This window comes from Nerophis lumbriciformis, linkage group LG31, assembly GCF_033978685.3.
Source record: "Nerophis lumbriciformis linkage group LG31, RoL_Nlum_v2.1, whole genome shotgun sequence".
Classification (NCBI taxonomy): Eukaryota; Metazoa; Chordata; class Actinopteri; order Syngnathiformes; family Syngnathidae; genus Nerophis; species Nerophis lumbriciformis.
Window position 1 is genome coordinate 7,806,981 of NC_084578.2, and position 26,652 is coordinate 7,833,632.

Below are 26,652 nucleotides of genomic sequence, written 5' to 3' on the forward strand. Positions count from 1 at the left end.
ATATTAGATAGAAGTCAAGTCAGACTTAATTTATATAGTTAAAACAACTTGTGTTGACCGAAGTGCTGCACAGGGCACATACGACTATAAAAGGAATAAAACCAATGAAACAATGAATAATACACTGCAAAAAGTCAGTGTTCAAAAACAAAAAAAAGAAAGAAAAAAATTAGGGGTATTTTTTGGGAATTAAGCAAAATTATCTGCCAATAGAAAAAGACAATTTGGCTTGTTAAGACTTTCCAAAACAAGTAAAATTAAAGCTGCAAGCAGCATTGGTCGGGCCCGCGTATTTGGCAGGTGCTAGTCCCAAGTGTCCCAATACTTTTGTCAAGTTTTAGTCCCAAGTGTCCCAATACTTTTATCCAGTGTAAGTGTCCCAATACTTGTGTCCAGTGGTAGTCCTAAGTGTCCCAATACTTAAGTCTACTTTTAGTGCGAAGTGTCCCAATACTTTTGTCCAGTATTCGTCGTAAGTGTCCCAATACTTTTGTCCAGTTTTAGTCCTAAGTGTCCCAATACTTTTGTCCAGTGGTAATCCGAAGTGTCCCAATACTTATGTCAAGTTGTAGTCAAGTGTCCCAATACTTTTGTCAAGTTTTAGTCCCAAGTGTCCCAATACTTTTGTCAAGTTGTAGTCCTAAGTGTCCCAATACTTTTGGCCAGTGTAGGTGTCCCAATACTTTTGTCCAGTGGTAGTTCTAAGTGTCCCAATACTTGTGTCCAGTTGTAGTCCTAAGTGTCCCAATACTTTTGTCCAGTAGCGTCCCAATACTTTTGGCCAGTGTAAGTGTCCCAATACTTTTGTCAAGTGGTAGTCCTAAGTGTCCCAATACTTTTGTCTACGTTTAGTCCGAAGTGCCCCAATACTTTTGTCCAGTTCTAGTCCTAAGTGTCCCAATACTTTTGTCAAGTTGTAGTCCTAAGTGTCCCAATACTTTTGGCCAGTGTAAGTGTCCCAATACTTTTGTCCAGTGGTAGCCCTAAGTGTCCCAATACTTTTGTCCAGTTGTAGTCCTAAGTGTCCCAATACTTTTGTCCAGTGTAAGCGTCCCAATACTTTTGTCCAGTGGTAGTCCTAAGTGTCCCAATACTTTTGTACAGTTGTAGTCCTAAGTGTCCCAATACTTTTGTCCAGTGTAAGCGTCCCAATACTTTTGTCCAGTGGTAGTCCTAAGTGTCCCAATACTTTTGTACAGTTGTAGTCCTAAGTGTCCCAATACTTTTGTCCAGTGTAAGCGTCCCAATACTTTTGTCCAGTGGTAGTCCTAAGTGTCCCAATACTTTTGTACAGTTGTAGTCCTAAGTGTCCCAATACTTTTGTCCAGTGTAAGCGTCCCAATACTTTTGTCCAGTGGTAGTCCTAAGTGTCCCAATACTTTTGTACAGTTGTAGTCCTAAGTGTCCCAATACTTTTGGCCAGTGTAAGTGTCCCAATTAGCTAACCTCAATGAACCCAAAAATACCTTAAAATAAGTATATTCTCACTAATAACAAGTACACTTTTCTTGGTAGAAAAAAAAAGACCTTTTTGCTCAATATATGGAAAAAAATTCTTAAATGAAGTAAATGCTAGTGCCATTATCTTGACATAATGATATGCGCTCGGCATCATGATTTTTTTTTTCATGCTTGAACTAAGAAATGATTACTTTAAAAAAGGAGTTTTATACTTGTGAGTGTCAATGACACAGCTTTGCATCAGTTGATATTCTAGTTCAGGGGTCGGCAACCTTTACCAGTCAAAGAGCCATTTTGACCAGTTTCACAAATTAAAGAAAACAATGGGAGCCACAAAATTATTTTGAAATTTCAAATGAAATAACACTGCATACAAAGTTTTTTTTTCTTGCTTTGTGCTATGTATAAACCAAGGGTCTCAGACACGCGGCCCACACCTTAATATGAAAATTGAATGTTCGTGCGGCCCGCGGGTTTTATATGAATGGCGCGTGACAGCGTCATACTTGTCAACCCTCCCGATTTTTCCGGCAGACTATGATTGTCTAGGCAACTGTTCTCTCGAACTTGCCGGGATGGTACAGCATTTAGCGCCCACTAAAATCAGCGTGCCAGCCCAGCCACACGTTGTATGGGGCTTCTGCTTGCACACGTAAGTGACAGCAAGGCGTACTTGGTCAACAACCACACAGGTTACACTGACGGTGGCTGTATAAAAAACTTTAACACTCTTACTAATAATGCGCCACACTGTGAACCCACATCAAACAAGAATGACAAACACATTTCGGGAGAACATCCGCACCGTAACGCAACATAAACACAACAGGACAAATACCCAGAATCCCACGCCCGTGCAGCCCTAACTCTTCACCTCAACCGACGCACAGAGGGTGGGGGGTTGATGTGTGAGGGAGCAGGGTTGGGGTGGGGGCGGGGTTTGGTGGTAGCAGGGGTGTATAATGTAGCCCGGAAGAGTCAGGGCTGCATGGGATTCTGGGTATTTGTTCTGTTGTGTTTATGTTGTGTTAAGGTGCAGATGTTCTCCCGGAATGTGTTTGTCATTCTTGTTTGGTTTTGGTTCAAAGTGTGGCACATTATTAGTAAGAGTGTTAAAGTTGTTTTAAATGGCCACCGTCAGTGTAACCTGTGTGGCTGTTGACCAAGTATGCCTTGCTGTCACTTACGTGTGCAAGCAGAAGATGCATATAACAAGAGGCTGGGTTGGCACGCTGTTTATACAGATTGTAGAGGGCGCTAAATGCTGTACCATCATGGCACGCCCTTATTATTAATGTAAGGGTGAAAATCGGAGAATATTAATCCCGGGAGTTTTCTGCAAGAGGCACTGAAATCCGGAAGTCTCCCGGGAAAATCGGGCGGGTGTCGGCAAGTCAGACTGATCAAAGAGCCGCATGCGGCTCCGGAGCCACGGGTTGCCGACCCCTGTTCTAGTTTCAAGCATGTTTTACTCAATATAGGTCATCAAATCTCAGCAACAAGCTGTATTATAATTTAGGACCAAAACCCTTAAAACAAGTAAAAAACACTAACATAAAATCTGCTTAGTGAGAAGAATGATCTTATCAGACCTAAAATAAGCAAATATCAGCCTTATTTGAGATCTTTAATCTTACTTAGATTTCAGTTTTTGCAGTGTACAACCAATGAAACAGTGAATAATACACTGCAAAAAGTCAGTGTTCAAAAACAAGAAAAACAAAATACAAATCAGGGGTATTTTATTTGAACTAAGCAAAATTATCTGCCAATAGAACAAGACAATTTGACTTGTCAAGACTTTCCAAAACAAGTAAAATTAGCTAACCTCAATGAACCCAAAAATACCTTAAAATAAGTATATTCTCACTAATAACAAGTGTACTACCATATGAGTACGTATTTTCTATTGCTTCATTGAAAATAAAACAGCAAAGTCCATTTGGCTGTCATCTGTTTTAATATGAGACACAATTGTGTGAAAGTCATGATTTTTTTTTTTTCATGCTTGAAATAAATGATTACTTTAAAAAAGTAGTTTTATACTTGTGAGTGTTAATGACACAGCTGTGCATCAGTTGATATTCTAGTTTCAAGCATGTTTTACTCAATATAGGTCATCACATCTCAGCTACAAGCTGTAATATCTTACTGAGATCATTTAGGACCAAAACCCTTAAAACAAGTAAAACACTCTAACAGTTTGTTCCATAGTTTTACTCCGCATACAGGCACACAAAAACGTTTACGAGTGGTTTGAGCTCTCGGCAATGAGAAATATCCAAAGCCTCTCAAGTTATGAGCCTGCACTCGTCTTATAAAAAAACGTTGTAGATTAAATGCTTTATATAAGATTATTAATGTATTGTATTTAACAAGGTCATCAAATTTGAGCAACTTTGATCGCATAAACAGATTATGAGTATGTTCTAAATAACCAATGTTGTGAATGATCCGCACTGCTCTTTTCTGTAATATGATCAAAGGATGAATTGTGTTACTTCAACACAGTATGTAAGGTATGGGAGTACCAAGGTGCCGTATAGAGTACAGAGTGCATTTTCATTCAATCAGACATTATTGTGAGGTTTTGTACAAACCCCGTTTCCATATGAGTTGGGAAATTGTGTTAGATGTAAATATAAACGGAATACAATGATTTGCAAATCCTTTTCAACCCATATTCAATTGAACGCACTACAAAGACAAGATATTTGATGTTCAAACTCATAAACTTTATTTTTTTTTTGCAAATAATAATTAACTTAGAATTTCATGGCTGCAACACGTGCCAAAGTAGTTGGGAAAGGGCATGTTCACCACTGTGTTACATCACCTTTTCTTTTAACAACTCAGTAAACGTTTGGGAACTGAGGAGACACAGTTTTGAAGCTTCTCAGGTGTAATTCTTTCCCATTCTTGCTTGATGTACAGCTTAAGTTGTTCAACAGTCCGGGGGTCTCCGTTGTTGTATTTTAGGCTTCATAATGCGCCACACATTTTCAATGGGAGACAGGTCTGGACTACAGGCAGGCCAGTCTAGTACCCGCACTCTTTTACTATGAAGCCACGTTGATGTAACACGTGGCTTGGCATTGTCTTGCTGAAATAAGCAGGGGCGTCCATGGTAACGTTTCTTAGATGGCAACATATGTTGCTCCAAAAGCTGTATGTACCTTTCAGCATTAATGGTGCCTTCACAGATGTGTAAGTTACCCATGCCTTGGGCACTAATACACCCCCATACCATCACAGATGCTGGCTTTTCAACTTTGCGCCTATAACAATCCGGATGGTTCTTTTCCTCTTTGGTTCGGAGGACACGACGTCCACAGTTTCCAAAAACAATTTGAAATGTGGACTCGTCAGACCACAGAACACTTTTCCACTTTGTATCAGTCCATCTTAGATGAGCTCAGGCCCAGCGAAGCCGACGGCATTTCTGGGTGTTGTTGATAAACGGTTTTCGCCTTGCATAGGAGAGTTTTAACTTGCACTTACAGATGTAGCGACCAACTGTAGTTACTGACAGTGGGTTTCTGAAGTGTTCCTGAGCCCATGTGGTGATATCCTTTACCCACTGATGTCGCTTGTTGATGCAGTACAGCCTGAGGGATCGAAGGTCACGGGCTTAGCTGTTTACGTGCAGTGATTTCTCCAGATTCTCCGAACCCTTTGATGATATTACGGACCGTAGATGGTGAAACCCCTAAATTCCTTGCAATAGCTGGTTGAGAAAGGTTTTTCTTAAACTGTTCAACAATTTGCTCACGCATTTGTTGACAAAGTGGTGACCCTCGCCCCATCCTTGTTTGTGAATGACTGAGCATTTCGTGGAATCTACTTTCATACCCAATCATGGCACCCACCTGTTCCCAATTTGCCTGTTCACCTGTGGGATGTTCCAAATAAGTGTTTGATGAGCATTCCTCAACTTTATCAGTATTTATTGCCACCTTTGCCAACTTCTTTGTCACGTGTTGCTGGCATCAAATTCTAAAGTTAATGATTATTTGCAAAAAAAAAAAAGAGTCAAATATGTTGTCTTTGTAGCATATTCAACTGAATATGGGTTGAAAATGATTTGCAAATCATTGTATTCCGTTTATATTTACATCTAACACAATTTCCCAACTCATATGGAAACAGGGTTTGTATTATTGTTCCTAAAAATCAGATATACCGGCCCCCCGACACATTTTTTTCTCAAAATTTGGTCAAAATAATTAAGAGAAGGCTCCACTTAACAAGTGAGTGTGAATTATATTTATATAGCACTTTTCTCTAGTGACTCAAAGTGCTTTACATGGTGAAAACCCAATATCTAAGTTACATTTAAAGCAGTGTGGGTGGCACTGGGAGCAGGTGGGTAAAGTGTCTTGCCCAAGGACACAACGGCAGTGACTAGGATGGCGGAAGCTGGGATCGAACCTGCAACCCTCAGGTTGATGACACGGCCACTCTACCAACCGAGCTATACCGCCCAAAAATGTGCTAGCTCGATGCTAAGCGTCATTGGAAATGCCATAAATATGCTGCTGATTGGCACTAAAAACTTCCACATTTGGTCATCAAAACTATAACTTTGTTTAATATCTGGAGTCAGGTATTTTACGTGCCTGCGTTCTTGTAAGGCAGTGTTACATTTTGACACGCTCCTTCCTAACTGTCCCTTGAGCTTTTTGCGAGATAATTCCCCATTAGTCTCAGTTTGCAGTTTGTTTTACTTTTACTCCTGGCTTTTGGTTTCCGTCTTCCCCCTGGGGACGACTGCTTTTGACACTCACTCATTTCGTTGAATTGCAGTAATTGTGATCTGCCTGTCTCTCTCTCTCTCTCTCAAAGACCACCACAAGCCAGGCCATCTTCCGTCTGCAGTCAGGAGTGTGCCAGCTCTTCAGAGAGACCCTCACCAAAAAGGGTTTTGTGGAGATTCAGACACCTAAAATCATATCAGGTTAGAAACACACACACAGTAAAGTTCCATCCATGGGAAATCTGTGAGATGATTTTTTATTTTTTTTCATTCCACCGTTCAGTTGCAAACTTTTTTACCCACATATCTGTGAGTCACCACTTGACAGTTAGGTGTGAGTTCCTATATGAGCTGTCCGTTTTGAAACGTCTCCTGTTGAAGAGAAGCCACACTTGTCATTTATAAACCGAAGAATACTACAAAAAAAAGACAGTTCACTTACTACAATCAGGAGAGTCGCAGTATCGTTACTTTTGGTCCTCAATCAGCAGGAATCAAGTTCATCCATCCATCTTCTTCCGCTTATCCGAGGTCGGGTCGCGGGGGCAGCAGCCTAAGCAGGGAAGCCCAGACTTCCCTCTCCCCAGCCACTTCGTCCAGCTCCTCCCGGGGGATCCCGAGGCGTTCCCAGGCCAGCCGGGAGACATAGTCTTCCCAACGTGTCCTGGGTCTTCCTCGTGGCCTCCTACCGGTCGGACATGCCCTAAACACCTCCTTAGGGAGGCGCTCGGGTGGCATCCTGACCAGATGCCCGAACCACCTCATCTGGCTCCTCTCGATGTGGAGGAGCAGCGGCTTTACTTTGAGCTCCCCCCGGATGACAGAGCTTCTCACCCTATCTCTAAGGGAGAGCCCCGCCACCCGGCGGAGGAAACTCATTTCGGCCGCTTGTACCCGTGATCTTGTCCTTTCGGTCATAACCCAAAGCTCATGACCATAGGTGAGGATGGGAACGTAGATCGACCGGTAAATTGAGAGCTTTGCCTTCCGGCTCAGCTCCTTCTTCACCACAACGGATCGATACAGCGTCCGCATTACTGAAGACGCCGCACCGATCCGCCTGTCGATCTCACGATCCACTCTTCCCTCACTCGTGAACAAGACTCCGAGGTACTTGAACTCCTCCACTTGGGGCAAGATCTCCTCCCCAACCCGGAGATGGCACTCCACCCTTTTCCGGGCGAGAACCATGGACTCGGACTTGGAGGTGCTGATTCTCATCCCAGTCGCTTCACACTCAGCTGCGAACCGATCCAGTGAGAGCTGAAGATCCTGGCCAGATGAAGCCATCAGGACCAAATCATCTGCAAAAAGCAGAGACCTAATCCTGCAGCCACCAAACCGGATCCCCTCAACGCCTTGACTGTGCCTAGAAATCCTGTCCATAAAAGTTATGAACAGAATCGGTGACAAAGGGCAGCCTTGGCGGAGTCCAACCCTCACCGGAAACGTGTCCGACTTACTGCCGGCAATGCGGACCAAGCTCTGACACTGATCATACAGTTCAGTGTGTACTAATTTCACATCTGTCTCTTTGAAGTTTCATACCTGCCAACTACTCCGGTTTTCCCGTAATTAGTACGATTTTCATCAACCTATTCCGGGTTACGGTTGCAGTGATAAAAAATACGGTTTTTCATTAATTACAAAAATATATTTTTTAAAAAGTTTTATTCACGAAATCGTGTAACAACAATGACAATTATCCGTTCCAAAAAGGGTGAAAACTACGCGAATTGCACCTTGTGCAGACAAGATTTTTCAATCGGACACGGAGGAATTAGCGATGTAAAAGACCACGTTGGGACAAAAAAACACAAGTCTAATGCCGTTGCTAGCGATACAAGTGGAAAACTTTCAACGTTTTTCGTCGCCCAAACAGATTCTTTGGATGTGATAAATGCCGAAGTTTTATTTACGGAGGCAATAATTGAGCATTTTTGCAGTATGATCAATCTGATAGAATAAATGTGGATTTTAGCCACAAAAAGGTAATGACACCAATGTTATCTATTGGAATTGTTTAGTACTGTTATACTGTTAAAAGTGTTTATACTATTTATGCTTTCAAGTCCAAGTTGAAGAAATCTTGTTAAATGTTGACAGCATAACTACCAAAATACAGAAGTATGTCCTTAATATTTTTGCAGTGCTATTTCTGTTGAAAAGTTAAAATGATTACATTAGAGATGTGCTGTGCCACTTTTCAAGTGTCTGATGGCTTAAATTAATTTTCATTAATTTTTCATATTTTGAATTCTTTTGAAAGGCTTACAAAAAAACTACATTTGAATTGTAATTCCATGCTATTGACAGGACTATTAATTTTAATGAAGTTAGCTTACCATGTTTACAGTATGATAATTGTGATAGAAATGTGAATTTTAGGCACAGAATATTGTTTACAATTGAACAAGGCAGTAGATTATACAAGCTTGGACAGAAAGTTAATAATGACACCAATTTTTTTTTAATGGAATTGTTTAGTACTGTTTTACCATTTGTTTACTGTAAAAAGTGTTTATACTGTTTATACTTTCAATTAACAAATTGAAGTCTTGTGAAAGGTTGACAGGATAACTGGCATTAACTGTCAAAATAATTTCAAACTATTGAAGTTAGCTTACAGAATAAACATGTCAATCAACCCATATGATTTTTGCTGTAATATTTTTGTTTTGAAAAGTCACTGTGACTGATAGAAAAGTGATGGTTTTAGCAACATTTTAACCTGTCTGAATGCTAACAATCATTTTGCGGACCCTGGCTACTAGGTTTTTCTGATTTCAAAAGTTGGCAGGTATGATATGAAAACGGATCAAAAATAGACCATTTATCTGCAGTGCGCTTTATAATCTGGTGCGCCCTATGGTCCGGAAAATACGGTACGTTGTTTTTAGCCCCCCCCTAGCTTGACCAACGCTAACAGCCTTCTAAATGCTACGTGTGAAACAAAACAACACAAGCTTCGTTTCAATTGTGCCAGTCTGAAAATGCCGGGTGATGGCGTTAAAAGTGATGTTTGCTCGTCTCTTTGTTAGCTCACTATAATCCCAGTTCCCTGGCTTTGCTTTCATGCTAGAAATGAGGGGAAAAAACCCCCCTCACCAAATCCATTTTTACCCCCTGAAGCGATCATGCGAAGGATTGTGGCAGTTAATGATGCCACTCGCGTCATGTTTTGAACTTGTTCAAGAAAAGAACACAAGTTGAGGACAGTCAGCCGTGTAAATAGGCTATTCAGAAGCCCATAAAGCCCACAATGCTTTCATTTACTACGTCACCCAGCATGACCCTACAGCAGACCTGGGCAAATTAAGGCCCAGGGGCCGCATGCGACCCGTTAAGCTTTTCAATCTGGCGAGATTTTCACAAGAAAGTTGTAAACCCACTTTTTTAGCACAGCTGTTATCTAATTTCTCCTGCCTTCTTGTTTTTTAAATGCACTGCTTGCCTCTTTCATGCTTTCATGTTTTTATTTCTATTTTATCTATGTTTTTGTTTTTGTCTAGTGTTTATCATGTTTTTATTTCTATTTTATCCGTTTTATCTAGTGTTTTTCATGTTTTTATTTCTATTTTAATTTTCTATTATATATTCAAACTTTTTATTTTATTTTATTTATTTATTTATTTTTTACTTTGTAGCACTTTGAGATTTTAACAAATGTAAAGTGCGTGACAAATGTAATTCATTATTATTATTATTATTATTAAGTTCTAAAGCTTAGTGATACATCAAATATATCAGATTGTAGGTGGGTTTTTGTCATAAATAAATAAATATTATTTATTTATTTATTTATTTTGTCACCCTTAGTGTTCATATTTGCCTGTGTTTCTTGCATTTTTGTTGTGTTTTGTTTGATTGTAAAATATGTCGGATGTGACGTGCATATGTTGTCAATATTCAGTGTTTTATCGTTCATAGGTTGAGATGAGTTGAGTTTGAGTTTATTTCATACAACATGATACGTCACAATTTCCAGTTTCTCTTTTCAACATGTTCGAAAAGGAGTAGGAAGAAGCAGAGCTTATTTAATCCTACCCCTTTTCTTTGACATAACAGTTGCTAAAACATTTGTTCACTTCCCGTTCTCAATTTATTCACAATATACTCCATAAGTAATCACAATAAAAAATAAATGAATAATACTCTGTGAAGTGAGTTACATTTCATATGGTGAGATGAGTAAGACTATTTTGAAAATGAACGTATGGGTGAAATATGTGACCGGGCTTTCTGCTCCGCCACTCCCAGTCTGTGGAACGATCTCCCTGACCACCTGAGGGCACCACAGACTGTGGATACTTAAAAAAAAAAAAAAAAAAAAAAAAAAAAAGGCTTAAAAACCCTTCTTTTTAAAAAAAAATCTTCTTTTTTTTTTTAGATATATGCATACTAGTTTTAGCTATTTGGCTGTTCTAGTTATTTCTATTTTATCTATGTTTTTGTTTTATCTAGTGTTTATCATGTTTTTATTTCTATTTTATCCGTTTTATCTAGTGTTTTTCATGTTTTTATTTCTATTTTAATTTTCTAATATATATTCAAACTTTTTATTTTATTTTATTTATTTATTTACTTTTTACTTTGTAGCACTTTGGGATTTTAACTAATGTAAAGTGCGTGACAAATGTAGTTCATTATTATTATTATTAAGTTCTTAAGCTTAGTGAAATATCAAATATATCAGATTGTAGGTGGGTTTTTTCACCCTCAGTGTTCATATTTGCCTGTGTTTCTTACATTTTTGTTGTTTTGTTTGATTGTAAAATATGTCGATGTGACGTGCATATGTTGTCAATATTCAGTGTTTTATCGTTCATAGGTTGAGATGAGTTGAGTTTGAGTTTATTTTGAACATGCAAGCATACAACATGATACATCACAATTTCCAGTTTCTCTTTTCAACATGTTTGAAAAAGAGTTGGAAGAAGCAGAGCTTATTTAATCCTACCCCTTTTCTTTGACATAACAAGTTGCTAAAACATTTGTTCACTTCCTGTTCTCAATTTATTCACAATATACTCCATAAGTAATCACAATAAAAAATAAATGAATAATACTCGGTGAAGTGAGTTACATTTCATATGGTGAGATGAGTAAGACTATTTTGAAAATGAACGTATGGGTGAAATATGTGACCGGGCTTTCTGCTCCGCCGCTCCCAGTCTGTGGAACGATCTCCCTGACCACCTGAGGGCACCACAGACTGTGGATACTTTAAAAAAAAAAAAAAAAGGCTTAAAAACCCTTCTTTTTAAAATAATATTTTTTTTTTTAGATATATGCATACTAGTTTTAGCTATTTGGCTGTTTTAGTTTTTATTTTTATTTTTTTTAATTTTTTTTAATACACTGTAGCACTTTGAGGTTGTTTACTCAATGTAAAGTGCTTTTTACAAATAAAATCTATTATTATTATTATTATTATATATTCAGAATGTTTATCATGGTTCTTCTTCTTTGTACTTTGTAAACACTTTAAGGTTGAAGAGTTTTTTTTGAAGTGGATAATATTAGTACATTGTTTGATTGCTTTGCTTAATCCATTCCATCATTTAATTCCACATACTGATATACTGAAGGTCTTAAGTGTTGTACGTGCATACAAATGTTTTATATTACATTTTTTTCTAGGATTATATTTCTCCTCTTTTTTTGAGAAGAATTGTTGTATATTCTTGGGTAGCAGGTTATAGTTTGCTTTGTGTATAATTTTAGCTGTTTAGGTAATATTGTAAATCCCACATTCTTTATTTTCATGTACATTCTGGGTGTCTCATTCAGTGAAACAATTTAAAATTCCATTCCGTTTTTTAAGGCGGTCTGTCAGACATTATTGTGAGGTTTTGTGTTAGTGTTCCTAAAAATCAGATATACCGGCCCCCAGACACATTTTTTTCCTCTAAATTTGGCCCCCCGAGTCAAAATAATTGCCCGACAGGTTAAAAATGTGAATGGGAGTTATTATCGTTAAAATATCCTGTATTCCCTTCACATTTCACATTCCACACACTACTCTGTCATTTCCCGCGCACAAATGACTAGAGAAGCGTGCAAGACTTTCACTTCTTTATTTTTCTTCGAGAGCCAATGAAAGTGACTGCGCTTGGCGCCTCAAAATTCAAAACTGGCGCTTTTTTTAATTTATTTACGCAACAACCGAAGCCGCAGAGTGTACTTGTTGCAAAAAACCACATCCTCCTGTTTTCTGCAACACCCAGGACACGTACAGTCGACGGTTTGACACTATAAACCTCACGTTAGTGTTACGTAAGCCAGGCTTGTCTATTTGACTTGTAAATTCACAGCGTGGATCCAAAGCACCAAAATGCCGTTAGACCCCCCCCCCCCCCGAAATATAGATCTTGTTTTGGAAAGTGAAATTCATCCCTGACTAGGGCTGGGCGATATGTCCTTTTATTAATATCTCGATATTTTTAGGCCACGTCACGATACACCATATATACAGGTAAAAGCCAGTAAATTAGAATATTTTGAAAAACTTGATTTATTTCAGTAATTGCATTCAAAAGGTGTAACTTGTACATTATATTTATTCATTGCACACAGACTGATGCATTCAAATGTTTATTTCATTTAATTTTGATGATTTGAAGTGGCAACAAATGAAAATCCAAAATTCCGTGTGTCACAAAATTAGAATATTACTTAAGGCTAATACAAAAAAGGGATTTTTAGAAATGTTGGCCAACTGAAAAGTATGCAAATGAAAAATATGAGCATGTACAATACTCAATACTTGGTTGGAGCTCCTTTTGCCTCAATTACTGCGTTAATGCGGCGTGGCATGGAGTCGATGAGTTTCTGGCACTGCTCAGGTGTTATGAGAGCCCAGGTTGCTCTGATAGTGGCCTTCAACTCTTCTGCGTTTTTGGGTCTGGCATTCTGCATCTTCCTTTTCACAATACCCCACAGATTCTCTATGGGGCTAAGGTCAGGGGAGTTGGCGGGCCAATTTAGAACAGAAATACCATGGTCCGTAAACCAGGCACGGGTAGATTTTGCGCTGTGTGCAGGCGCCAAGTCCTGTTGGAACTTGAAATCTCCATCTCCATAGAGCAGGTCAGCAGCAGGAAGCATGAAGTGCTCTAAAACTTGCTGGTAGACGGCTGCGTTGACCCTGGATCTCAGGAAACAGAGTGGACCGACACCAGCAGATGACATGGCACCCCAAACCATCACTGATGGTGGAAACTTTACACTAGACTTCAGGCAACGTGGATCCTGTGCCTCTCCTGTCTTCCTCCAGACTCTGGGACCTTGATTTCCAAAGGAAATGCAAAATTTGCATGGTTGGGTGATGGTTTGGGGTGCCATGTCATCTGCTGGTGTCGGTCCACTCTGTTTCCTGAGATCCAGGGTCAACGCAGCCGTCTACCAGCAAGTTTTAGAGCACTTCATGCTTCCTGCTGCTGACCTGCTCTATGGAGATGGAGATTTCAAGTTCCAACAGGACTTGGCGCCTGCACACAGCGCAAAATCTACCCGTGCCTGGTTTACGGACCATGGTATTTCTGTTCTAAATTGGCCCGCCAACTCCCCTGACCTTAGCCCCATAGAAAATCTGTGGGGTATTGTGAAAAGGAAGATGCAGAATGCCAGACCCAAAAACGCAGAAGAGTTGAAGGCCACTATCAGAGCAACCTGGGCTCTCATAACACCTGAGCAGTGCCAGAAACTCATCAACTCCATGCCACGCCGCATTAACGCAGTAATTGAGGCAAAAGGAGCTCCAACCAAGTATTGAGTATTGTACATGCTCATATTTTTCATTTTCATACTTTTCAGTTGGCCAACATTTCTAAAAATCCCTTTTTTGTATTAGCCTTAAGTAATATTCTAATTTTGTGACACAGGGAATTTTGGATTTTCATTTGTTGCCACTTCAAATCATCAAAATTAAATGAAATAAACATTTGAATGCATCAGTCTGTGTGCAATGAATAAATATAATGTACAAGTTACACCTTTTGAATGCAATTACTGAAATAAATCAAGTTTTTCAAAATATTCTAATTTACTGGCTTTTACCTGTATGTGGATATTTTGCCTTAGCCTTGAATGAACACTTGATGCATATAATCACAGCAGTATGATGATTCTATGTGTCTACATTAAAACATTCTTCTTCATACTGCATTAATATATGCTACTTTTAAACGTTCACACAGAGAGGGAAATCACAACTAAGTCAATTGACCAAAAGTGTATTTCTTAAACAGTTATTAAGCAGTGGCACAAACATTCATGTCATTTCCAAAACAGAAAGTGCAAGATTGTCAGAGGAGCTGACAAAAAACAAGCTATAAGTGCACTTTTGGGAATGATGTCGCCAAGAAGACATATCAAAACAACACTAAATTAAAGCACACTTTTTGTACAGAACGCCACTACAATAGTTTAAAACAAAGTGCACTTTTGTGCATGATGTCACTAAGACATCAAAACAACACTAAATTAAAGTGTACTTTTTGTACAGAAAGCCACTACAATAGTTTAAAACAAAGTGCACTTTTGTGCATGATGTCACTAAGACATCAAAACAACACTAAATTAAAGTGCACTTTTTGTACAGAACGCCACTACAATAGTTTAAAACAAATAAAGTGCAATTTTGTGCATGATGTCACTAAGATGACATATCAAAACACTAAATTAAAGTGCACTTTTTGTACAGAACGCCACTACAATAGTTTAAAACAAAGTGCACTTTTGTGCATGATGTCACTAAGACATCAAAACAACACTAAATTAAAGCGCACTTTTTGAACAGAACGCCACTACAATAGTTTAAAACAAAGTGCACTTTTGTGCATGATGTCACTAAGACATATCAAAACAACACTAAATTTAAGTTTACTTTTTGTACAGAACGCCACTACAATAGTTTAAAACAAAGTGCACTTTTGTGCATGATGTCACTAAGATGACATATCAAAACAACACTAAATTAAAGTGCACTTTTTGTACAGAACGCCACTACAATAGTTTAAAACAAATAAAGTGCACTTATGTGCATGATGTCACTAAGATGACATATCAAAACACTACATTAAAGTGCACTTTTTGTACAGAACGCCACTACAATAGTTTAAAACAAAGTGCACTTTTGTGCATGATGTCACTAAGACATCAAAACAACACTAAATTAAAGTGTACTTTTTGTACAGAACGCCACTACAATAGTTTAAAACAAATAAAGTGCACTTTTGTGCGTGATGTCACTAAGATGACATATCAAAACAACACTAAATTAAAGTGCACTTTTTGTACAGAACGCCACTACAATACGTAGTTTAAAACAAATAAAGTGCACTTTTGTGCATGATGCCACTAAGATGACATATCAAAACACTAAATTAAAGTGCACTTTTTGTACAGAACGCCACTACAATAGTTTAAAACTAATAAAGTGCACTTTTGTGCATGATGTCACTAAGATGACATATCAAAACACTAAATTAAAGTGCACTTTTTGTACAGAACGCCACTACAATAGTTTAAAACAAAGTGCACTTTTGTGCATGATGTCACTAAGATGACATATCAAAACAACACTAAATTAAAGCGCACTTTTTGTACAGAACGCCACTACAATAGTTTAAAACAAACAAAGTGCACTTTTGTGCATGATGTCACACAAGATATTTCAATAAGTGTCAAATAAAAATGAGCTGCACAATAGGAAATCAAATAGTGTATGTCCTTCGCTATGTGGTAGGTTCCTGCGGACGTTATCTCCTTCTGTTGTTGACTATTTTTTTCATACGGTGTTGATCTGGAAATAGTTGCTCCGGCATTTTGCGGGTGTGGCACCGGCCGGAGATGTTGACATGCAGAGTTAATTCTACATTAGCAGTGCTGCTACTTTTTGTAGCAAGGCTTTTGCCGCATAAATGTTCAACATCTTCCCGCTTGAAGCCAAACCACCGCCAGACGATGAATCCTGTGCTGTTTTTCTTGGGCTAAAAGCAACTGCGTGAGAATGTATAGTATGTAGTCATTTTCTATATCGCACAGAGACAAACCCGTGATATATGGAGTATATCGGTATATGGCCCAGCTCTATCCCTGACTAACATGTGGTCTCTGTCCAACTCTAGCTGCCAGCGAAGGCGGAGCCAACGTCTTCACCGTGTCTTACTTCAAGACCAGTGCCTACTTGGCCCAGTCCCCCCAGCTCTACAAGCAGATGTGCATCTGTGCTGACTTCGACAAGGTCTTCTGTGTGGGTCCAGGTAAAAAAAAAAAAAAAAAGCATCAGTTACACAACAGTATTCTCTTCCTTAGATGTTTCTTTTAGCGATGTAGACGACGTCCAGGAAACCCACAACGCGTCTACTTGGCCACATTTGGACACATGCATGCGTCTGGATAAACCATTCATTTGAGTTGTTTACCATGTAAGACCAAATCAAAACCAGTCATGTGCTCAAGACTGGGGGGAGGTTTATACCGCCACAGACCCGGATGAGGCATATGAAATTTTTCTTAACATTTTCATAAAACTGTATGATAAGCACTGTCCAATTTATAAAAAAATAAAATAAATAAATAAATAAATTAAAAAAATAAATTAAAAAATAAATAAATAAATAAATAAATAAATAATAAATGAAAAAATGAAAGAAAAAAAAAAAATAATTAAAAAAATATATATATATATATAAATAAATAAATAAAAAATAAAAAATGACATTAAGGACAGCACTGTTAATAAATAAAAAAATAAAAAAAATAAAAAAATAAATAAATAAATAATAAAAAAAAAATATATATATATAAATAAATAAATAAAAAATAAAAAATGACATTAAGGACAGCACTGTTAAGGACAAACCGTGGATCACAAGGGGAATATTGAAGTCCTGCAAAAAGAAAAATTATCTTTACAGGGCTGGGCGATATGGCCTTTTTTTAATATCGCGATATTTTCAGGCCATATCGCGATACACTATATATATCTGGATATTTTGCCTTAGCCTTGAATGAACACTTGATGCATATAATCACATCAGTATGATGAGTCTATGTGTCTACATTAAAACATTCTTTTTCATACTGCATTAATATATGCTACTTTTAAACTTTCATGCAGAGAGGGAATTCAGAACTAAATAAATTACTATTTTTTTCATACGGTGTTGATCTAAAAATGTTTGCCTCGGCATTTAGATGGTGTGGGCGTGTGGCACCAAACGGAGATATTGACGTGCGGAGTAAGCACTCTTCTTTCTACACTGTTTTAATATCCAATAAGTTAAAGTACCAATGATTGTCACACACACACTAGGTGTAATGAAATTTGTCGTCTGCATTTGACCCATCCCCTTGATCACCCCCTGGGAGGTGAGGGGAGCAGTGGGCAGCAGCGGCGCCGCGCCCGGGAATCATTTTTGGTGATTTAACCCCCAATTCCAACCCTTGATGCTGAGTGCCAAGCAGGGTAGAATGCTGGTATGAGCTTTTAAACATAATAAGAATAAGATACTCTTTAGGGTTCATATTTTTGTAAATCTGACTGTGATGAAGTCAGTGCCTCACCAGCCATCAACCTCACCGCACGTCACTGTTAGTGCATACTTGCCAACCTTGAGACCTCCGATTTCGGGAGGTGGGGGTGGTCGTGGTCAGGGTGGGACGGGGGCGTGGTTGGGGGCGTGGCTAAAAGGGGAGGAGTATATTTACAGCTAGAATTCACCAAGTCAAGTATTTCATATATATATATATATATATAGAAATACTTGACGTTCAGTGAATTCTAGCTATATATATATATATATATATATATATATATATATATATATATATATATATATATATATATATAATAAATACTTGAATTTCAGTGTTCATTTATTTACACATATACACACACATAACACTCATCTACTCATTGTTGAGTTAAGGGTTGAATTGTCCATCCTTGTTCTATTCTCTGTCACTATTTTTCGAACCATGCTGAACACCCTCTCTGATGATGCATTGCTGCGTGGCACCCACAAAAGTGCTTTCATCAAATGCACTAGATGGCAGTATTGTCCTGTTTAAGAGTGTCACAACATTGCTGCTTCAGACGAACTGCTTTACGGTATACAAAAAAAGGACTGCTGTTGTTGTGTGTTGTTGCCACGCTGGGAGGACGTTAATGAAACTGCCTAACAATAAACCCACATAAGAAACCAAGAACTCGCCCTCCATCATTCTACAGTTATAACGCGATTGGGCAGGTACGCTTTTTTTATATTGTGGAGGACCTGATTCCGCCTGAATTTCGGGAGATTTTCGGGAGAAAATTTGTCCCGGGAGGTTTTCGGGAGAGGCGCTAAATTTCGGGAGTCTCCCGGAAAATCCGGGAGGGTTGGCAAGTATGTGTTAGTGATTCATTTGAATGAATGGGGTATTTATTTATGTCAACTCTGTTGATTATTGTTCAATTCTTTAAACACTAAAACATCTTTAAATGGTGCTTTTTTTTTTGTGCTAATTTTTGCATGTTCAATTGCTGACGAACCAGGATCATCGACGGGGCCCCCCAGACTCCCGGCTTATTTTCAGTCTTTTTCATTAAAGGGGAACATTATCACAATTTCAGAAGGATTAAAACCATTAAAAATCAGTTCCCAGTGGCTTATTTTATTTTTTGAAGTTTTTTTCAAAATTTTACCCATAACGCAATATCCCTAAAAAAAGCTTCAAAGTGCCTGATTTCAACCATCGTTATATACACCCGTCCATTTTCCTGTGACGTCACATAGTGATGCCAACACAAACAAACATGGCGCATAGAACAGCAAGCTATAGCGACATTAGCTCGGATTCAGACTCGGATTTCAGCGGCTTAAGCGATTCAACAGATTACGCATGTATTGAAACGGATGGTTGTAGTGTGGAGGCAGGTAGCGAAAACGAAATTGAAGAAGAAACTGAAGCGATTGAGCCATATCGGTTTGAACCGTATGCAAGCGAAACCGACGAAAACGACACGGGAGAAAGCGAGGACGAATTCGGCGATCGCCTTCTAACCAACGATTGGTATGTGTTTGTTTGGCATTAAAGGAAACTAACAACTATGAACTAGGTTTACAGCATATGAAATACATTTGGCAACAACATGCACTTTGAGAGTGCAGACAGCCCATTTCAGGCGCGCTAAGAACATCAATCAATCAATCAATCAATCAATCAATGTTTATTTATATAGCCCTAAATCACAAGTGTCTCAAAGGGCTGCACAAGCCACAACGACATCCTCGGTACAAAGCCCACATAAGGGCAAGGAAAAACTCACCCCAGTGGGACGTCGATGTGAATGACTATGAGAAACCTTGGAGAGGACCGCATATGTGGCACATATATTTTTCCACGATTTCAGCACTCAGGTTAACCATACCTAAATAGACACAAAATACTGCATTACACAAGACTACCCGAATGTACTCCAATGATTGAAAAAAATAAATGTTTTTAAGCTAAATTATTGGTAAACACAGTTTATGTATAATAATTTACGTAAAACCGCGAGTAATTAATAAAGTTTTCCTCAATTAATATATTCTGTAGACATACCCTCATCCGCTCTCTTTTACTGAATGCTGATCTGTCCAGTTTTGGAGTTGATGTCAGCAGGCCAGGGAAGCTAGGGTCGATATTCTTCTCTTGATCATCTTCGGTGGCATAAGGGACGGTGTGAGCCAAGACATCCAGGGGGTTTAGCTCGCTCGTCTGCGGGAACAAACTGCCGCCATTGCTTGCCATGCTACCGAGGTCCTTTGTCCCTGAATAGCTCACACACTCCGGCAGATTCAATGCGGGTCTGGCAGAAGATTTCTTTGACTTTATGGTTGGAAATGCATCTGCTTTGAGTGTCGCAGGATATCCACACATTCTTGCCATCTCTGTCGTAGCATAGCTTTCGTCGGTAAAGTTGACCATTTCGTCGGCTTTCCCCACACCCTCGTATTTTGAACAAATTTCGTCCAATTTCTTGCCACTTTCGCATCTTTGGGCCACTGGTGCAACTTGAATCCGTCCCTGTTCGTGTTGTTACACCCTTCGAGAAAACACCGACGAAAGTGAGAAAATGGCGGATTGCTTCCCGATGAGCGAATAATAGAAAGGCGTTTAATTCGCCAAAATTCACCCATTTAGAGTTCGGAAATCGGTTAAAAAAATATATGGTCTTTTTTTCTGCAACATCAAGGTATATATTGACGCTTACCGTATTTTCCGCACCATAAGGCGCCCTGGGTTATAAGCCGCGCCTTCAATGAACGGCATATTTCAAAACTTTGTCCACCTATAAGCCGCCCCGTGTTATAAGCCGCATCTAACTGCGCTAAAGGAATGTCAAAAAAACAGTCAGATAGGTCAGTCAAACTTTAATAATATATTAAAAACCAGCGTGATGTGGGCGCGCATGGAGTCGTATATCAACATGGACGGAGCTGCGTGAAAAAAGCCACCCGGCCTCTTCGCGTAAACTTACCTTAACCACTCGCTCATCTTTTCTTCATCCATCCATCCCTTCGAGTTAGCTTTTATGATGACGCCGGCTGGAAAGGTCTCTTTTGGCAAGGTCTTCCTTTTGAATATCACCATGGGTGGAAGTTTCTGGCCATTAGCATGGCAAGCTAGAACCACAGTGAAGGATGACTTCTCATTCCCTGTGGTGCGAATATTCACCGTACGTGCTCCCGTTGTATCCACAGTGCGGTTCACAGGAATATCAAAAGTCAGTGGAACCTCGTCCATGTTGATAATGTTCTCTGGCCGGATCTTTTTTTCAGCTATCTTGTTTTTACAATATGCACGGAAAGTAGCCAGCTTTTCTTGAAAGTCTTTAGGCAGTTGCTGTGAAATAGTAGTCCGTGTGCGGATGGAGAGATTGCGTCTTTTCATGAACCGGAAACCTGTCGCTTAGTAGGAGCCATTTGTGGTCTTTACAGATGTAAACACACAAAGGAAATGAAACGTAATATCCGCGCGCTTCTTCTTCTTCTTCTACGCGGGCGGGTGGTTGCTTACAGTAGAAGAAGAAGCGCTTCCTGTTCTATGGGGGCGGGTGCTTACCTTGGCGGTTGCTTGCGTAGAAGAAGAAGCACTTCCTCTTCTACGGGGAAAAAAGATGGCGGCTGTTTACCGTAGTTGCGAGACCGAAACTTTATGAAAATGAATCTTAATATTAATCCATATATAAAGCGCACTGTCAGCTTTTGAGTAAATTTGTGGTTTTTAGGTGCGGCTAATAGTGCGGAAAATACGGTACATAGGTCTGGTGATAATGTTCCCCTTTAACTTCAAATCACATGCCTGATACCAGAAATGTTCCTCTCCATGCTCCACATAAGTGTCCTTTACTGAGGACCAAGTTGATACTGTCCCTTCGAAGTAGATCATCCAAGATAGGACGTCTTGTTTGTTTGCCTTCTCTGTCGGCCCCGCTGAAGAAAGATCAAAGCCCTTAAGGTCATCGCCGATTCTAAAGCTTCAATGTACTTCCCCGCCATAGCTGTAGACGCAGTGGCGGCATTTTGTATCAGCGCTTTGTCGACAGACTTACTGTGAAGTCCTCTGAGAAAAGATCTGGTGTATGGTCTGGAGCAGGGAGGGGTCTGGTGTCATGCCCGTCTTGTGAGCGTTATTATTCTGGGGTCAGCCGGGATTCTGGACTGAAAGTGTGCAGACAAATATATAGAAGTTATATTATATAAATAGTGAGCACTTGCCTTGTTTGTGGGCAAATAAAGCTTTTTATTGAGTTTGACTCAGACGTGGGAAGGCGTTTCATTGCTGTGCACCTACTAGAGCTGCATGAATTCTCCTGATGTTTAACGGCAATTAGACGGCTAATTGTGTTTGGCAGCTGATGATTACTGTTGTGGTCGCAGTCGTGTCATTCATCATAAACGTGCCTGCCAATCATCAGGAAGTGGGTGAGGTCATACAAACAACACCTTTACATTATAAACTCATTTACATATGATTTGAATTCCCCCAATAGAATGACCTAGAAATACGTTGTTTTTTTATCCAAGTTTTTGCATTGGAAGTACATTTTAAATTACTTTGGGTGAACTTGGCTTCCCGAATGTAATATATATTCATACTGACCTCGTTCAGTCCCTCTAGGGGGTGTCCCGATCCGATATTGGTATCGGCCCCATATCAGCAAAAAAAAAACAAGTACGGGATTTTATCGACTTGCATGTAAAATTTCCACTATAAGATTTGATGCAGCGTTGACTTGTGCAAACATAAATGTCCTCCAAAAGCACAAAGCAGAGGTAAACATGGGAGGCTATAGGCTACTAGGATCGAGCAGATACACAACCACTAAGCACACAATAGCACACAAGCTAGACATAAGTAATAAGTACAATATTGCAGTCTAAAACACCATTTAAAGTTAAAGTACCATTGATTGTCACACACACACTAGGTGTGGCGAAATAATTCTCTGCATTTGACCCATCACCCTTGATCACCCCCTAGGAGGTGAGGGGAGTAGTGAGCAGCAGCGGTGGGCGCGCCCGGGAATCATTTTTGGTGATTTAACCCCCAAATTCCAACCCTTGATGCTGAGTGGGAGGTAATGGCTCCCATTTTTACAGTCTTTGGTATGATTCGGCCGGGGTTTGAACCCACAACCTACCGATTTCAGGGCGGACACTCTAACCACTAGGCCACTGATGTGTCTATACAAACATGTATCAAATAATTACCGTATTTTCTAGACGAGGGGTCGGCAACCCGCATGCGGCTCTTTGATCAGTCTGATGCGGCTCAGCTGCATACTTGCCGACCCCCCCGATTTTCCCGGGAGACTTCCGGATTTCGGTGCCTCTTGCAGAAAACTCTCAGGATTAATATTCTCCGATTTTCACCCTTACAATAATGATAAGGGCGTACCATGATGGTACAGCATTTAGCACCCTCTACAATCCGCAATTAACAGCGTGCCAGCCCAGCCTCTTGATATATACATCTTCTGCTTGCACACGCAAGTGACAGCAAGGCATACTTGGTCAACAGCCACACAGGTTACACTGACGGTGGCCATATAAAACAACTTTAACACTCTTACTAATAATGCACCACGCTTTGAACCAAAACCAAACAAGAATGACAAACACATTTCGAGAGAACATCTGCACCTTAACACAACATAAACACAACAGGACAAATACCCAGAATCCCATGCAGCCCTAACTCTTCCGGGCTACATTATACACCCCTGCTACCACCAAACCCCGCCCCCACCCCAACCCTGCTCCCTCACACATCGCGCCCGTTGAGGTGGGCGGGGTGTATAATGTAGCCCGGAAGAGTTAGGGCTGCATGGGATTCTGGGTATTTGTCCTGTTGTGTTTATGTTGTGTTACGGTGCAGATGTTCTCCCGAAATGTGTTTGTCATTCTTGTTTAGTGTGGGTTCACAGTGTGGCGCATTATTAGTAAGAGTGTTAAAGTTTTTTGTTTTTTTTATACCGCCACCGTCAGTGTAACCTGTATGGTTGTTGACCAAGTATGCCTTGCTGTCACCTACGTGAGCAAGCGGAAGCCCCATACAAGGTGTGGCTGATTAGCCACGCTGGTTGTAGTGGGTGCTATATGCTGTACCATCACGGCACGCATGACACTGACAAGCGCCATTCATATTCATATCAAATTCCCGCTTTTCCCAAAATTCCAAAATTTGGGGAAATTTTCATTGAAATCAATGGGACATTTTTCAAAGTTCCACAATTCCCGCATGTTTCACCCGAATAAAACTGTTCCAACTTCAAACTTCAAAAAAATTCCCAGATTTCCCAGAATTCCAGGTTTTCCGGGACATTTTTCCCATTCAAAATGAATTGGCCATTTTTCAAACTTCCACCATTTCCACATTTGTCAACCGATTCAAACCATTTCACCTTCAACACATTCCACCGTCCTGGAAATGTATACTGCCTTTTTTCCAAGTTAAAAAAAATTCCATGATTTTCCATGATTCCTGGTTTTCCAAAGCCCTATTTCCACCCTTTTTTTTCTAGCGACTACTCCTTCCACATTTTTCAAGGCATTTCAAGCATTCCACCGTCAAAACATTTCTCTTAATCAGGACAAAAAAACAAAGTGTTTTTTTGAACTGGAAAAATTCCCGGTTTTCCCGAAATTCCAGGAATTCCGTAATACCATTTCTCAATTCAACATGTTACAACTTCAACATTTCTCGACCAATTTGAAAGATTTCAACACCAACCATTTCAACTCATTCAGACCATTCAAGTTTGTTTTTACCATTTTCAAAAAAATTCCCGCTTTTCCCAAAATTCCAAAATTTGGGGAAATTTTCATTAAAATCAATGGGACATTCTTCAAAGTTCCACAACTCCCACATGTTTCACCCGATTCAATTTTTTCAAACTTCAAAACAATTCCCAGATTTTCCCGAATTCCAGGTTTTCCGGGACATTTTTCCCATTCAAAATGAATTGGCCATTTTTCAAACTTCCACCATTTCCACATTATTCAACCGATTCAAACCATTCCACCTTCAACACATTCCACCATCCTGGAAATGTAAACTACCCTTTTTTCCAAGTTCCAAAAAATTCCAGGATTTTCTATGATTCCTGGTATTCCAAAGCTCTATTTCCACCCTTTTTTTTCTGGCGACTACTCCTTCCACATTTTTCAACCGTTCCACCGTCAAAACATTCCTCTTAATCAGGACAAAAAAACGAAGTGTTATTTTTTAACTGGAAAAATTCTGAATTTTCCCGTAATTCCAGGAATTTCTTAATAGCATTTCTCAATTCAACATGTTACTACTTCAACATTTCTCGACCAATTTGAAACATTTCAACACCATCCATTTCAACTCATTCAGACCTTTGAAGTTTTTTTTTTACCATTTTCAAAAAAATTCCCGTTTTTTCTAAAATTTCCAAATTTGGGGAAATTTTTATTAAAATCAGTGGGACATTCTTCAAAGTTCCACAACTCCCACATGTTTCACCCGATTCAATTTGTTCCAACTTCAAACTTCAAAACAATTCCCAGATTTTCCCGAATTCCAGGTTTTCCGGGACATTTTTCCCATTCAAAATAAAACCCGCGTGCCGCACCAGCATTCTAATTCCATATAAAGGTATGGGCAGCGTGTCTGAGACCCCTGGATTATACATAGCACAAAGCAAAAAAAACCAACTTATTATGCAGTGTTATTTCATTTTAAGTTACCAAAATTTTTTGTGGCTCCCATTGTTATCTTTAATTTGTGAAACTGGTCAAAATGGCTCTTTGACTGGTAAAGGTTGCCGACCCCTGCTCTAGACCTTAATAAATTTCAGGAAAAACATTTTCCCCCATATATTAGCCGCACAGGACTATAAGATATTTACACAGAAATATTTTGTAAATGTTTATTTACATAACTTAATTGTGCAATAAAACGGCTGATCAAACAAAACAGAAGTCATGGTCATGGACCCACTAGCTGCGGAAACTAGCTCTCCATTCAGCTAAACAGACTCAATAACTCCAGGGTGACGTTTTGGTGAATTTTACGAAACTGAAACAATACAAAAAGAACACGATTGTAACTTGATATTAACACAGACATATGTAAAGGTGTTAGCATATCAGCTAATGCGAACTGACATAACGATAGCACGTACAAATATACATGAAAACACTCCAACTGACATCAAACATGGAACGCTTTAGTAGGTATGAATAGTTTTAGTTACATTGTAAAACTTACGAACGTTGAAGAATCCATTTGAGTAAAAACGCTATGGACAGCCAGAAGAAGGAACGGCACTTCTACTTCCGGTTGAAAGCTCTAAACAGAAGGGCACTACAGCACCTGTAGTGAGTGAACTTGTCCAAAATATGGATTTGATTGTTTTTTTTAAAGGGGAACATTATCACAATTTCAGAATTGTTAAAACCATTAAAAATCAGTTCCCAGTGGCTTGTTATATTTTTCGAAGTTTTTTTTCAAAATTTTACCCATCACGCAATATCCCTAAAAAAAGCTTCAAAGTGCCTGATTTTAACCACCCGTCCATTTTCCTGTGACATCACATAGTGAAGCCAACACAAACAAACATGGCGCATAGAACAGCAAGCTATAGCGACATTAGCTCGGATTCAGACTCGGATTTCAGCGGCTTAAGCGATTCAACAGATTACGAATGTATTGAAACGGATGGTTGTAGTGTGGAGGCAGGTAGCGAAAACGAAATTGAAGAAGAAACTGAAGCTATTGAGCCATATCGGTTTGAACCGTATGCAAGCGAAACCGACGAAAACGACACGACAGCCAGCGACACGGGAGAAAGCGAGGACGAATTCGGCGATCGCCTTCTAACCAACGATTGGTATGTGTTTGTTTGGCATTAAAGGAAACTA

The 26,652-nt window shown here is 39.4% G+C and overlaps 1 protein-coding gene across 1 annotated transcript in view; it reads left to right on the top strand.

Moving 5' to 3' along the window:
- Positions 1 to 26,652, top strand: part of dars1 (aspartyl-tRNA synthetase 1) — a 144,541-nt gene that overhangs the window by 95,249 nt on the left and 22,640 nt on the right. The window contains exons 10-11 of the mRNA XM_061926611.1: positions 6,307 to 6,418; positions 16,351 to 16,485. Of these exons, the coding sequence (XP_061782595.1) occupies positions 6,307 to 6,418; positions 16,351 to 16,485 (247 nt within the window). The remainder of the gene's footprint in view (positions 1 to 6,306; positions 6,419 to 16,350; positions 16,486 to 26,652) is intronic.